Genomic DNA, 13,802 nt, shown 5'->3' with positions numbered 1-13,802 from the left:
GGAAACGGTGCATGCAATTGGATTTTATGTTATGAGATATTTAAATTGTGGTGAGACAGAGTCTGAATGACTTCGAGTTCCCCTGTTCTGATTTTAGAAAATCATTAAAAATTGCACAAAAATAATTATGAGTCATACTGTATATGTATGGATTCCTCATTGGGTCTATTTTTAAGAGAAACAAACGGAATGGTTATTTGAATTTTTTACAGAGAGAAATTTGGTTCGTAGTGCACAGGGGTCAAAGTAGCCAAACCCTGAAATAGGGGAGGATTTAACTAATAAACTGTACTAATTGGACCAACCAAAAATTATAAAAAAAATTGGTAAGTAGATATATGAGTATAAATTCGGGGAAAATTTACGGATTTGGTTTTCGAGTTTTATAACTCGAGATATGAATTATTTAGCAACTATGATGCAGTTGGACAGCTTGTCTGAAAAGTATGATATAAATTATCTAAATTTGGTTAAGTGCTCAAATAAGTTTAGTAGTGCCTTGTGCTCAAATCCGGCAACGGTCTCGGGTAAGGGGTGTTACAGTTTCCGACACCACTGAAAAAGGGGCTGTTACACCAACTCCTCCACAATCAATTTTAGACGTAGTTTGGATAGGCAGTGTGTTTACCTTCGATAAGGTTAAAAATAGTTGTGGCGGTGAGATTAGTTATTGTAGTGATGTGATTGAATACTGTAGTAGTGAGATTAGAAACAGTAATGGTGTGTGTGTTTGGATTCAAATGTAACTGTAGCGGTGAGGTGAGAATAGAAATAACTATTAAGGACAATAATAAAATTTTATTATATATTTATTCTAATTAAAAAATAACTCAAAGAATATTGCTTTTGTAAAACAATTCTCCACATCTGTAGATTTACTCCCATTGAAGCATAAAGCATCAGCCAAAATTGAGGGTTGTGGTGCAATTCAATTGCCTCACCGCACTTCACCGTAGGTGCGAAAAGGAAGTTGCTTCACCATTTAAAAGGCATATATTCTATTAATTCCATCTCACCATGGGGGAAATGATATCCAAAAGGAGCCTTTGTTTGATAGAGCGATAATGGAGGATGTGAAAATTAAGGAGTTCAGATTAAGGGTTATTGGTATTAGTGTTTGTCGATGAAAACGATGCTTAAATTTGACGAGGATTAAGGAGTAAGGCTAAACATATAATAAATTTATCTTTTTATTTATTTATAAAACTAACAAAAAAATAATTTTTTAAAATTTAGTTTAAGTCTTATTTGTGGGTTTTTAAAAATATATACAAAAGTATTGTTTTAATAACCCTCTATAACTGCTTTTCACTTATAACAACAATATCTATAGTTATGAAGTACATTCTTTATTAAATTAGTTCTGTATAACAACATATGGTTTAAATTTTTGTGTAAAAATATAGTTATTTCTTATAAGCACGTCTATTAATTATCATTTATCAAATGAAAATGATCTTAATTAAAATATTATTTTAATAAAATGATTAAATTTCATGTGAGAAATCTATTAATCATATTTTATTAAATAGAAATAATCCTCAATTAGTAGAATTAAAGATATCAATTTAAGAAACTATTATGTTCTCTACCATTAATTTAGAACATCATAAACTTCTAAATTGAATACTTGAATTTAGCAATTCATGATAAATTAATTAATTTAATTTGATAACATTTGTTGATTAATTGAACTTGTTAGATTTATCAACCTTATAATTTTGGAACATAATTTTCATTTTTTCTATTTGATAAAAATTCACGATATGAATTAATAGACCCTAAATCCTAAACAACTCTAAAACCTAAACTCTAAAATACTAAAACCCTAAACACTAAACCTTTAGATCATAAAACCTTAAACCCTAAACCTTGAAATATTTTACCTTAACCCTAAAACCACAAGCCCTATATCATAAACCCTAAAATCCTATACCTTAAACCTTAAATCACATGCCTTAAAACATTAAAACCCTAAAACCCTAAAACCATGAATTTAGAACATCATAAACTTATAAATTGAATACTTGAATTTAACAATTCATGATAAATTAATTAATTTAATTTGATAACTTATGTTGATTAATTGAACTTGTTAAATTTATCAACTTTATAATTAATCATGTGAAAAATTGTAAATAAAATATGCATAAAAATAGTAATACATGCACATGTTATACTTCTTTTAATTTTGTTGGTTACATTTCAACTTTTTTTTTGGAACATAATTTTCATTTTTTCTATTTGATGAAAATTCATGATATGAATTCTATGATAAGCTTAGAACGATTATCTCTCTATAACAAAATGTTGTTATAGGTGTTAGGGTTTAAGGATAATAGTCACCTCTCTATAATAGGCAAATTTTGAGTAAACAAATGAGGTTATTATAAGGAGGGTTGATTATATTTTTATAAAATAATAAACTTTTAAATATTTTATTTTTTATTTTAATTTTAAAAAATTAAAACTAAATTAATAGAAGGTGTAAGGTTGATGACAAAATTGTTAAATTTTTTAGAATTATAATTAAACTGATAAAATTTATAAACATAAAAAAAAACTAAATTTATTATTATGTCAATAAAAAAACCGCTATTAATGATTTAATGGAAATATCAATAACATTAGAAATTAAAATTGAAAATTGAAAATTTGGGAGTAAAAAAATACATTATTAGTTAAGTGATGTTTTTTGAACTTAAAATTTTAAAAGCATATTCTCTTTCTTAAAAAAATTTCAGTATTCATCTTTTTCCTCGTAAATGCTTCTTTTTCTTTGTAATCCACCACTATGGTGTATACCAATATTACAGAAAAATAAAAGCAATAAAAAATACCAAAGGATTTGAGTTGCTCTTGAATTATGGTGGTAAATTAATTTTAATTTTATAAATAAATAAACTAAATAAAAAGAGAGATACCAAAGGGTTCTTGTGATAAAAAAAAATCAATAGCCTAGGAGATAAGCAATCAATCAAATTAGTAAAACTTGAAAATAAATTATCTTTTCAGTGTTAGAGAAAAGAATTTTGTTTGAAATTGAAGAGGTATTAACAACTTGGAAAAAGCCAAGAGTCTAGCGGCTCAAACGATTTTCTTGGCCACATCATCACGGTGAAGGCATGCCCATCCAACTTTGTCAAAAAAAAGTTTTGGTTGTAGAAGGTGCTGAAAAGAGGAAAGCGTAATTTTTGCTTCGACGGTAAATTTTTTTAAAGGTACGTAGCTGTGGTATGCCGTTAAAATAAATCGTTAATAAAAACATAAATATAAACTAAGCCTCATGCTTTAATTTATTTTTAAGTTTATATTTCAGCAATTCAATTTCAAAAAGTTATGAAATTATCATTCAATTATTTCAAAATTTTTATTTAAGTCACTAAATTATTTGAAAATTTTTATTTAAGTCATTGAATTGTTAAATTATTTTTTAAAAAAAGTCTCACTAGTAAACTCTAAGTGATGATTTGAAGATCAATGTAGTGGACCAGCATCTATCGACAAGTAGAAGAGCATATTTTAGTTTCAAGTTGATTTGACGGTTAACGTTGGAGATCGAACAAAAAAGTTGTTTGAATTTTGATAATTCATAAATTCATGACATTAAAAGTTGTTCTATAAAAAAATTGAACTACAAAAGAGAAGAGGGAAAAAATACTTTTAATTGATGCAGGTGGTACAAATAGAGAAGACCATGCATCCGTTATTTTAACAACCTAATGACTTAAATAAAAACTTTCTAAAAATTCAATGATTGTTTTGTAACTTTTTGAAGTTGAGTGACTAAAACATAAACTTATTAATAGTTTAGTGACATTAGGTGTAGTTTATCCCAAATATAAAGAAGATATGTTTTTTTTAATCATTTCTCAAGGTACCCATTAGAATGAGCTTGGAGTAGAGAAATGGAAGGAAAACTTAAGGTTGATACAGGTGGTATAAACAGAGATGGTCATACAATAACGATTTTAACAATTAGTAAAATAAATAAAAATTTTCAAATAGTTCAGTAACAAAGTTGTAACTTTTTGAAGTTAAATGACTAAAATGTATACTTATTAATAATTTAGTAACCCTAAGTGTAGTTTACCCGCAATATAAAGAAGATGTGATTAAAACATACACTTAATAACTAATCATCATCATTTTATAGATTTATTTAGAATAGACGATGACCACAAATTTTAAAATTACTATATACTTAAGATGAAGATAAAACCCCAACTACTCATTAACATGAAAAAAAAAGAAAAAAAAACCTTTTATCATTAAACCTAACTTTGTGATTATGATGACATATTTCTTTAATTATTATAGGTGGCACAAAAAGAGGCAAAATAATGGGCAGCGGATTTTCATTCCTTTGATGCTAGCTCAGCAAGTATGTCATCTAAACATTATAATAATATTATTATTTCTTATTATCTTCCTCTTAGTTTTATTTTTATTTTTATTTCTATTCAAAGTGTTTTCATTCATAAACCAAATCAAGAGAAAAAGATTATTAAAATCAAACGTGAGCCTTTAAAAATGAAAACAGATGAGATGAAGTTTGAATTTTGAATTTTGACAAAATAATAATAATCCCTACGAAACCACCTTGAAAATTCTGAACCTTGAAATATATTTACAAAGAACAAAAATAATTAAAAAAAAAAACCCGCCGTAAGATTTCTAAGTTCTAACTAATAATATAACCTTATAAATATCACAAACCTCCAGTTTTCTTGCTACAGGATCAGCTTATTCCTCAACCCTCATACTGGTTTGATGGTTTTTGTTATTTTAGTTTCAAAACTCCTCACATTTTCTTGTCAATGTTCAAAGACAAAGAGTTTGATAACAAAAGGATACCGAACTTCTAATACTCCATTTTTTATTATTATTTTGTTTTGAATCATTGACTTGGGCTGGGGGGAACGTGAAAGTTTGGAAATCGTATTGGTCGGAGTTAGGATTTGGTGGTAATGGAGACCGGAGATATTCTTAAAGCGAGTAACAGTTTACGGGGAAGTTTACGAGCAGGAAGTTTGAGATCAGGAAGCTCTTCCGTATGGAGAAACAGTGCGGTGGACGTGTTTTCAAGGTCTTCTCGAGAAGAGGATGATGAAGAAGCTTTGAAGTGGGCTGCTATTGAGAGACTACCAACTGTTGCTCGTCTCAGGAAAGGTATATTGACTAGCTCTCAAGGTGGTGCCAATGAAATTGATATTGTTAACCTTGGATGGCAAGAAAGGAGGACTATACTAGAGAGGTTGGTTAAAGTTGCTGACGAAGATAATGAAAGGTTCTTGTGGAAGTTCAAGAACCGTATAGATAGGTATGAAGTTTTTCTGTTATTTTCTTTTTACTAGAAAAAAAAATGGAAAGAAGGTTTTGTTTTTTTTAACGATTCGAGGGAAAGACTTGAATGACACAAATGAAGACAGAGTTTGTCTAAATGAGATCCTGTTCTCGCGCATCCGTAATCATTTACATTCGATTTCTTTTTCTTCTAATTTTCAGGGTTGGCATCGAGCTTCCCACAATCGAAGTCAGATTTGAAAATATAAATATTGAAGCTGAAGCTTTTGTAGGAACCAATGCTTTGCCTTCATTCCTTAATTTCATTACTAGCATATTTGAGGTACCAACCTGGAGAATCATAACTAATTCATCATTTTACACCTTTTTGTTTAGGATTCTTATTAACCTTTTACTTTGTTTTGTGATTAAAGGGCTTGTTGATAAATATGGGTATTCTTTCTAGTAGAATGAAAAAGCTGACCATCCTCAAAGATGTCAGTGGTATGATTAAACCTGGCAGGTAAACTTGGTCATCTTTTTTCTCATCAAACACATGAATTTTTTCTTCTAAAATAAAAAGTTGGGCCATCCTGGAATTAATCAACGATTAATCTTTTCATGTACATATTGTAGGATGACATTGCTTTTGGGTCCTCCAAGTTCCGGAAAAACCACTCTCTTGTTGGCTCTGGCCGGGAAGCTTGATCCTGCTCTCCAAGTACTCTACAAAATTCACATCTTCCTTTCTATGCTTCTTGTTTTTGCATTGTCTTCTGCCTTTGCTTTAGTGTCTAATTTGAAAGTGAAAATTCTGTTGCAGTTTTCGGGGTCTGTGACATACAATGGGCATACAATGAAGGAGTTCGTGCCTCAGAGAACTGCTGCCTATATCAGTCAATTCGATCTTCACCTAGGAGAAATGACCGTGAGAGAAACTTTGGCCTTTTCTGCAAGATGCCAAGGGGTTGGAACCCGATATGGTTAGTTTGATTGGTTTCTACCCCTTCTGAGTTTCTCTTTCGACATTTTGATGGAAATGTTATCACTTGTTTTATTATTTATTATTATGTAAATCTTCAAATAATTTATTTATTTATTTATTTACAGATATGTTGTCAGAGTTGTCAAGAAGAGAGAAACAAGCAAACATTAAACCTGATCCTGATATTGATGTCTTCATGAAGGTAAGAACCATGAGGCCATTGTAATGCTTAACATGAACATCTTATATACCTTTCTCCCAAACAGACTATCTTGTTTACATATTGAAAGGTGTCCTGCAAAATTATTAGTTGCTTATGTTCAAAGATAATATTCTCCCAAATATAATTGATTGAAAACCAAAAATATAATATAATTGGAAAGATTAAATTTATCTGACAGGAATCTTTATTATAAAGAATCCTGTATTCATCATGATTTACTTTTGTCATCTTTAACATTTCAGGCAATAGCAACAGAAGGGCAGGAAGCAAATGTAATCACTGATTATATTATGAAGGTAATGTTACAGAAACTGAATTATACTGAAAGCTATTCAAGAAGCACTAACAAATAAGTTCTTCACTTATTGAAAATCTTTGAAATAAATTTGGCAGATTTTAGGCCTGGATATATGTGCAGACACTTTGGTAGGAAATGAAATGTTGAGGGGCATATCTGGAGGACAAAGGAAGCGTGTCACAACAGGTCGTTCACGAAGTCAATTACACCATTTATTCCATTATCAGAGTAGATATTTTCTTATCATCAAAATCTAATTATGTCATTGTCAATGCAATTAGGTGAAATGCTGGTAGGACCAGCCAGAGCACTGTTTATGGATGAGATATCTACTGGTCTGGACAGCTCTACAACATTCCAAATTGTGAACTCCCTTAGGCAAACTGTTCATATTCTTAATGGAACTGCACTCATCTCCCTTCTACAGCCAGCTCCAGAGACTTACGATCTTTTTGATGACATTATTCTCCTTTCTGATAGCGTGATAGTATATCAGGGTCCTCGTGAACACGTGGTGAGCTTTTTCGAATCTATGGGCTTTAAGTGCCCTGAGAGAAAAGGTGTGGCTGATTTCTTGCAAGAGGTAAGTCTTGAAAAGTTTTAGTCCCCTGTTCAGACAGAGAAAGTTGCTCTTCTGTCACATTTAACATTGTTAATTGTAGGTTACATCAAGGAAAGATCAAATGCAGTATTGGGCACGTAAAGATCAACCTTACAGGTTTATCACGGCTAATGAATTTGCTGAGGCATTCCAAACTTTCCATGTGGGAATGAAACTTGGGGAGGAACTTGGAACTCCATTTGATAAAAAAAAGAGCCACCCAGCTGCTTTGACAACCAAAAAATATGGTGTTGGGAAGTGGGAGTTGCTAAAAGCTTGCATTGCAAGGGAATTTCTGTTGATGAGGAGAAACTCTTTTGTGTACATCTTCAAGTGTATACAAGTGCGTACTAAAATTTTTAAACTCTGTAGTGTGTTCTACAAATTATCGAGCTTTAAGGATATTGATTATCTCCTTTTTTACTTCATTTATTTTTTCTTTGTGCTACTAGCTCACAATAGTGTCCTGTATTACCATGACACTCTTTTTGAGGACTGAGATGGATCGAGATTCAGTTCAAGGAGGAAGGATCTATATGGGGGCCTTGTTTTTTGGTATGATTTTTATCATGTTCAATGGAATGCCTGAGCTTTCTATGACCATTACTAAGCTCCCTGTCTTTTACAAGCAAAGAGACCTCCTATTCTTTCCTCCGTGGGCCTATGCTTTACCGTCATGGATTCTGAAGATACCTATGACATTTATAGAAGTTTCTGTGTGGGTATTCATTACTTACTACGTTATCGGATATGATCCGAATGTTGAAAGGTAGAAAAAATAAATGACAGCACAAATATCTTATGAACTTTAATAGTAAAATACAAAGTTTCTTCCTATTAGCTCTGATTCAAATTGACGTGGAAGTGATTTTTTTGGCACAGGTTCTTTAGACAGTACCTCCTCCTTGTTCTCATTAACCAGATGGCTTCCTCATTATTTCGGTTCATTGCATCAGCCGCTAGAAACATGATTGTAGCCAACACTTTTGGGACATTCGCTCTACTTGTACTTTTTGCATTAAGTGGCTTTGTCCTGGCACGAGGTATAATAATGTGTCCAAAAAAAAAAAATTCTTTTAATGAAAGTTAAGCTTTAAACAGTTTTTAAATACTTTTTATGTTCAATGCTGCAGACAAAATAAGGGGTTGGTGGATATGGGGTTACTGGATTTCGCCTTTGATGTATGGGCAAAATGCGCTGATGGTTAATGAGTTCCTTGGGCACCAGTGGAGTCGAGTAATGCTTTTGGAAGTTGAAATGTCTATAATTTGTGTTGTCTCTTAAAAATATGCTGATGTTTTTATGCTTGCTTTCATATTGAAGGTTCCTCCGGGCTCAAACGAATCGATAGGACTTCAAGTTTTAAAGTCTAGAAGTTTCTTCCATGAATCGTATTGGTATTGGCTCGGAGTAGGGGCGTTGGCTATATTTGTAGTATTGCTCAACGTTTTCTTTACTCTGGCTCTTACCTTTCTAAAGCGTGAGTATAGCTTACCTACTAAAATTTATGCCTCTTTGGTAGGGAGAGCTAATATTTTATTCTTTTTCTTCAAATAAATATGTAGCCTTTGAGAAGAATCGAGCTGTAATATCTGAAAAACCCGAAAGCAATGATCAAGCCAATGGTGTTGTTGGAAGCATTCAGTTAACAGACCGTGAAAAAAGCTCAAGTCATGTAAATAGATCTGGTACGGAAGGCTCATATATATTTGGATTGGTATGTTTGTGTACAAGCCATTGTATGTGCAACATTAATTTAATTGACATGCAGAGATCCAAGATGACATTCAAAGAAGCGCCTCCTCATCCAAGTCCTTTTCTTTGTCTGACGCAACTCTTAGGACCAATGGCAAAAAGAAAAAGGGAATGGTTCTTCCATTTGAGCCGCATTCTCTCACTTTTGAAGACATTTACTATTCTGTTGATATGCCACAGGTAACATAAGGTTCCATGTACAAAAGCCACATACGTTCAATTGTTCAGATATGTGAGAGTTCGTTGATTGAATTGAAATTTTGTAGGAAATGAAAGAACAAGGTATCACTAAAGATGATAGATTGGTGCTATTGAAGGGTATTAGTGGTGCATTCAGACCTGGTGTTCTCACAGCTCTAATGGGTGTTAGTGGTGCTGGTAAAACCACTCTAATGGATGTGCTTGCTGGCAGAAAAACTGGTGGTTATATCGAGGGGAACATTACAGTTTCAGGTTTCCCCAAGAAGCAAGAAACTTTTGCTCGAGTATCTGGATACTGTGAACAAAATGACATTCATTCTCCTCATGTCACCGTGTATGAATCTTTGCTTTATTCCGCTTGGCTACGATTATCCAATGAAATTGATGCTGAAACCAGAAAGGTTATGACTTATGAAACCCTAAGCTGTTTCAAGTCTCTTATTTTACTTTGTTACATGCTAGAGTTTTTAAGTCACTTTATCTAGGATGAAACCCAGAACAAAAGAGTCCAATAAAAACCACATATTTTCCTAGTGGATTATGTTGATGGTTTTATCTCAACATATGTTTTTCAGATGTTCATAGAAGAAGTCATGGAGCTTGTGGAACTGGATTCGTTAAGGCATGCCCTAGTTGGTTTACCCGGTGTAAACGGTTTATCAACAGAGCAGCGAAAGAGGCTTACGATTGCAGTTGAGCTTGTGGCAAACCCTTCTATCATTTTCATGGATGAGCCAACTTCAGGGCTTGATGCAAGGGCTGCTGCAATTGTTATGAGAACAGTTAGGAATACAGTGGACACTGGAAGAACAGTTGTGTGTACCATCCATCAACCAAGTATTGACATATTTGAAGCGTTTGACGAGGTGAAGAACATAAAAAGTTAAATTTCAAAAGGAGTGGCTTCATTTTTTGTTGGTTGTTTTTTTTGGAAGGATTATATGAAATAATGATATCACATCATCTCAATCTATTTTTTAATAGTGTTATGTCACATCAACATTTTTATTTTAAAAAAATCAATTCTAAATTGAAATTTTAAAATTGCGAATGAAAATAATAAAACTATTAAAAATAGATAATATCTATCTTTTATACTGTCCTTTTTTCATTTATGTATGGCCTAACTAATATAAAACTGCAATGTAGCTATTCCTTATGAAACGTGGAGGACAGGAGATCTATGTGGGGCCACTAGGACACCATTCTAAATATCTTATCAGATACTTTGAGGTAAGAAGTAATGAAAGACAACAATTTTCAAAGTTCATCAACTTAATGCATTTCTCAGTTCGCATGAAAACTGCGTCTAACATTATGATGTCCATCTTCTGCAGGGAATTCAAGGTGTTAGCAAAATCAAAGATGGATACAATCCCGCAACTTGGATGTTGGAAGTTACCGCATCAGCGCAAGAGTTATCTTTAGGTGTTGATTTTGCTGATATCTACAAAAACTCAGACCTATACAGGTAACAAGCTAGCTAGGCACAACATTGCCCCAAAATAAATAAATAATCAAATTCAACTAATTACTTTAGTTTAGCATATATAAGACATATATGTGGATTATTTAAACTTGGCTACCTTGAATTTGCTACTGATGCATCATGTCATTTGTTCAGGAGAAACAAAGCTCTTATTGAAGATTTAAGCAAACCTGCTCCCGGTGCCAAGGAACTTTATTTCCCAACACAGTATTCTCAATCATTCTTGACGCAGTGCACAGCTTGTTTATGGAAGCAACACTGGTCATATTGGCGCAACCCACCGTATACTGCCGTAAGATTTCTCTTTACAACCGTCATAGCATTGATGTTTGGGACGCTGTTCTGGGACCTCGGGTCAAAAACGTAAGCAATAATTCAATTACAAAAGCTCAAGCTTCAATATTGGTTTTCATCAGTCAGCTTCATTATCTAATTGTCTCTGCATTGTAAAATTATAGGAAAAAAATACAAGATCTGTCCAATGCAATGGGTTCAATGTATGCTGCTGTTCTTTTCATCGGTATCCAGAACTCTTCATCTGTGCAGCCTGTTGTGTCAGTCGAAAGAACAGTCTTTTATAGAGAAAGAGCTGCTGGAATGTATTCTGCCATGCCATATGCCATTGCACAGGTAAATAATTTTCACATTTTGAAGAGTAGTTGAAATTGTTAAGAAAGTTGTATGCGCATTATAATTAACTCCATATTTTGCCATTGCAGGTCTTAGTAGAGATACCTTATATTTTTGTTCAAGCTTCTGTGTATGGCATTATAGTGTATTCTATGATTGGATTCGAATGGACCGCTACTAAGTTCTTTTGGTATCTCTTCTTCATGCTCTTCACCTTACTTTACTTCACCTACTATGGCATGATGGCTGTTGCTGTCACACCAAACCACCACATTGCAGCCATAGTATCCTCAGCATTCTATGGACTATGGAATGTCTTCTCGGGTTTCATCATCCCACGACCTGTAAGTGCTACTTTTATATAATTTGATCTCTCTCTTTTTTTCGATATAAAGAAGACCATAGCTTATAAACCAACAAGATTAAACCTGGGGTTTAGGTTACTGGTCTATTGTAGCATATATACACAAAAACTAACCTTATTTCCACTCTTTTCTATCATTCACCAATTACAGAGTATACCAGTATGGTGGAGATGGTACTATTGGATTTGTCCAGTATCTTGGACCTTGTATGGATTGTTTGTTTCACAATTTGGAGATATAAACGAACTGCTTGAAGATGGCAACAATGAGACGGTGAAGCAGTACTTGAGAAATAATTATGGTTTCAGGCATGATTACCTGGGATTAGTTGCTGCTGTGATTATGAGTTTCGCAGTTCTCTTTGGAACAATCTTTGCTGTGGCCATAAAGATGTTCAATTTCCAGAGACGATAGGTTTTTTTTGTAAATGTAGTGGTAAGATTTTTTTTTTTTAAATATAATTGAGGGAGGGATGGAACCCAAACTCTTATACCTGAAACATTTACTATTGGATCAAGAGGTTATTATTTAGAAACAAGTTTTAAAACTCCATGTTTTATTCTTGTAAAATCAATGCTTACTACCAGGTGCAAATTCTGTCATTGTAATAAAAGGTTTTTTCTTGTGTGTAACTATGAACCAATGTACACTTCTTTTTTAGATGTAAAAAGTTTATGGTCTGATTGCTTCTCTAGCCGGTGCAGATGAAACTTATTCGGCCCAAATACTTTGAACTTGGTTTGCAGATTTGGCCCAAACCCTCAAGCCTGCTTCCTTGAAATTTTTATGCTTTGATGTTACTCTCTGTAGTATTAGCTTCTTTCTTAATGAATATTACTTAAAATAATTCAAGACTCCAATGATCAACTCTAATTTAACGAAAATTTATCATTCGTTTTAATGGTTTATATTTCAAAGTTTTAAGGAAAACATTGTTATCTTTTTTTTTTTACCCATTCATGGGGAAATTAAATGTTGAATAAAGGAGACTTTATTTTTGCTAAACCAGTAACAATATTTAAAACAAAAAAAAATACTTCACCAGCTAGATATTGAAATATGTTTTTTCTTAATAAATGTTTTGGATCACGGGTGTAGTTAGGAGATGGCGCTAACATGAAATTTTTTTCATTTAATTGCTTTGAAATTTTAAAAATTTTAAATAAATAAAGGTAAAATTACATTTTGATTTTCTTAAAAATATAAAAATTTAATTTAATTTTTTAAAAATTATAAATATACCTATTAAAATAATGAAATTATATTCTTATTATCGTAAAAATTACAATTTAATTTCGACTCTCCTTCAAAAATTTATTTTTTTGACTTCGTCCGTGATAGAATTTTTTTTAAACCCATAAATGAATTAAGGATATGACAAATGTCATATTTACTTATATATTTATTAAATTTTCAATTCGTTTGTATAGCGTTAAAAAGCTAAATTAAAAAATTTAAATGTAGGGTTGAAACTTGTAATTTTAAGTAATCTCTTAACAACCAGAGCAATCGGTAGCTTTTACTTCGCATTTATAGGCTATGGTAGCCATTACCGACCTCTATGCTATTTATTTCTTACCAAAAATTACGCAATAGGTATCATTTATTGTACAACTTAATATATAATTAATGAAATCTCGTCTCTTTTATACGTAATGTGGGATGACAAAGGAAAAAAAAACCCACAGCCCACCCTCATAAATCTAAAATTTGTTAATATAATTAATTCCTTCTGTATATTCAAAGGATGACACGAAATTTTATCATGAACAAATTCTATATTTTACCTAACAAAAGAAAAAAAAGTAAATTATTAATGGTTTATCATTAAGAAAAAAAGAAAAGTTAGAATTTATAACATTGATTTCAAGTTGGATTAAGGTCAAATAATTAATCGATTGATTATATATGTTTTTTTTAATGTAATTGAAATAAGTTGGGCTCTAATTATAATCCATGGAAAATCAA

General features: G+C 32.0%; 1 protein-coding gene across 1 annotated transcript; it reads left to right on the top strand.

Annotated features, from left to right (window-relative positions):
- Window positions 1–4,723: 4,723 nt before the first annotated feature.
- Window positions 4,724–12,524, top strand: LOC107959657 (pleiotropic drug resistance protein 1). The gene is made up of 24 exons (XM_016895758.2): window positions 4,724–5,323; window positions 5,509–5,629; window positions 5,721–5,809; window positions 5,923–6,007; window positions 6,110–6,269; window positions 6,397–6,473; window positions 6,737–6,790; window positions 6,888–6,978; window positions 7,074–7,375; window positions 7,455–7,736; window positions 7,846–8,162; window positions 8,276–8,436; window positions 8,527–8,630; window positions 8,718–8,874; window positions 8,960–9,082; window positions 9,166–9,329; window positions 9,416–9,751; window positions 9,926–10,216; window positions 10,500–10,583; window positions 10,688–10,821; window positions 10,975–11,202; window positions 11,298–11,469; window positions 11,559–11,813; window positions 11,985–12,524. Exons 1-24 carry the CDS (start codon window positions 4,971–4,973, stop codon window positions 12,246–12,248), a joined length of 4,404 nt encoding a protein of 1,467 aa, XP_016751247.2. The 5' UTR covers window positions 4,724–4,970; the 3' UTR covers window positions 12,249–12,524.
- Window positions 12,525–13,802: the final 1,278 nt, after the last annotated feature.

This window comes from Gossypium hirsutum, chromosome A05 (assembly GCF_007990345.1).
Source record: "Gossypium hirsutum isolate 1008001.06 chromosome A05, Gossypium_hirsutum_v2.1, whole genome shotgun sequence".
NCBI lineage: Eukaryota > Viridiplantae > Streptophyta > Magnoliopsida > Malvales > Malvaceae > Gossypium > Gossypium hirsutum.
Note: the sequence above shows the minus strand (reverse complement) of the source record. Positions and strands in the feature narration are given on the sequence as shown.

What these genes read in the sequence shown, in the direction of transcription:
- LOC107959657 (XM_016895758.2), top strand. Translation starts at nt 4,971, where the DNA reads ATGGAGACCGGAGATATTCTTAAAGCGAGTAACAGTTTACGGGGAAGT. An exon ending in AGCTTGATCCTGCTCTCCAA is followed by an intron (nt 6,008 to 6,109) that starts GTACTCTACAAA and finishes ATTCTGTTGCAG; the next exon opens with TTTTCGGGGTCTGTGACATA. An exon ending in ATCTTATCAGATACTTTGAG is followed by an intron (nt 10,584 to 10,687) that starts GTAAGAAGTAAT and finishes CATCTTCTGCAG; the next exon opens with GGAATTCAAGGTGTTAGCAA.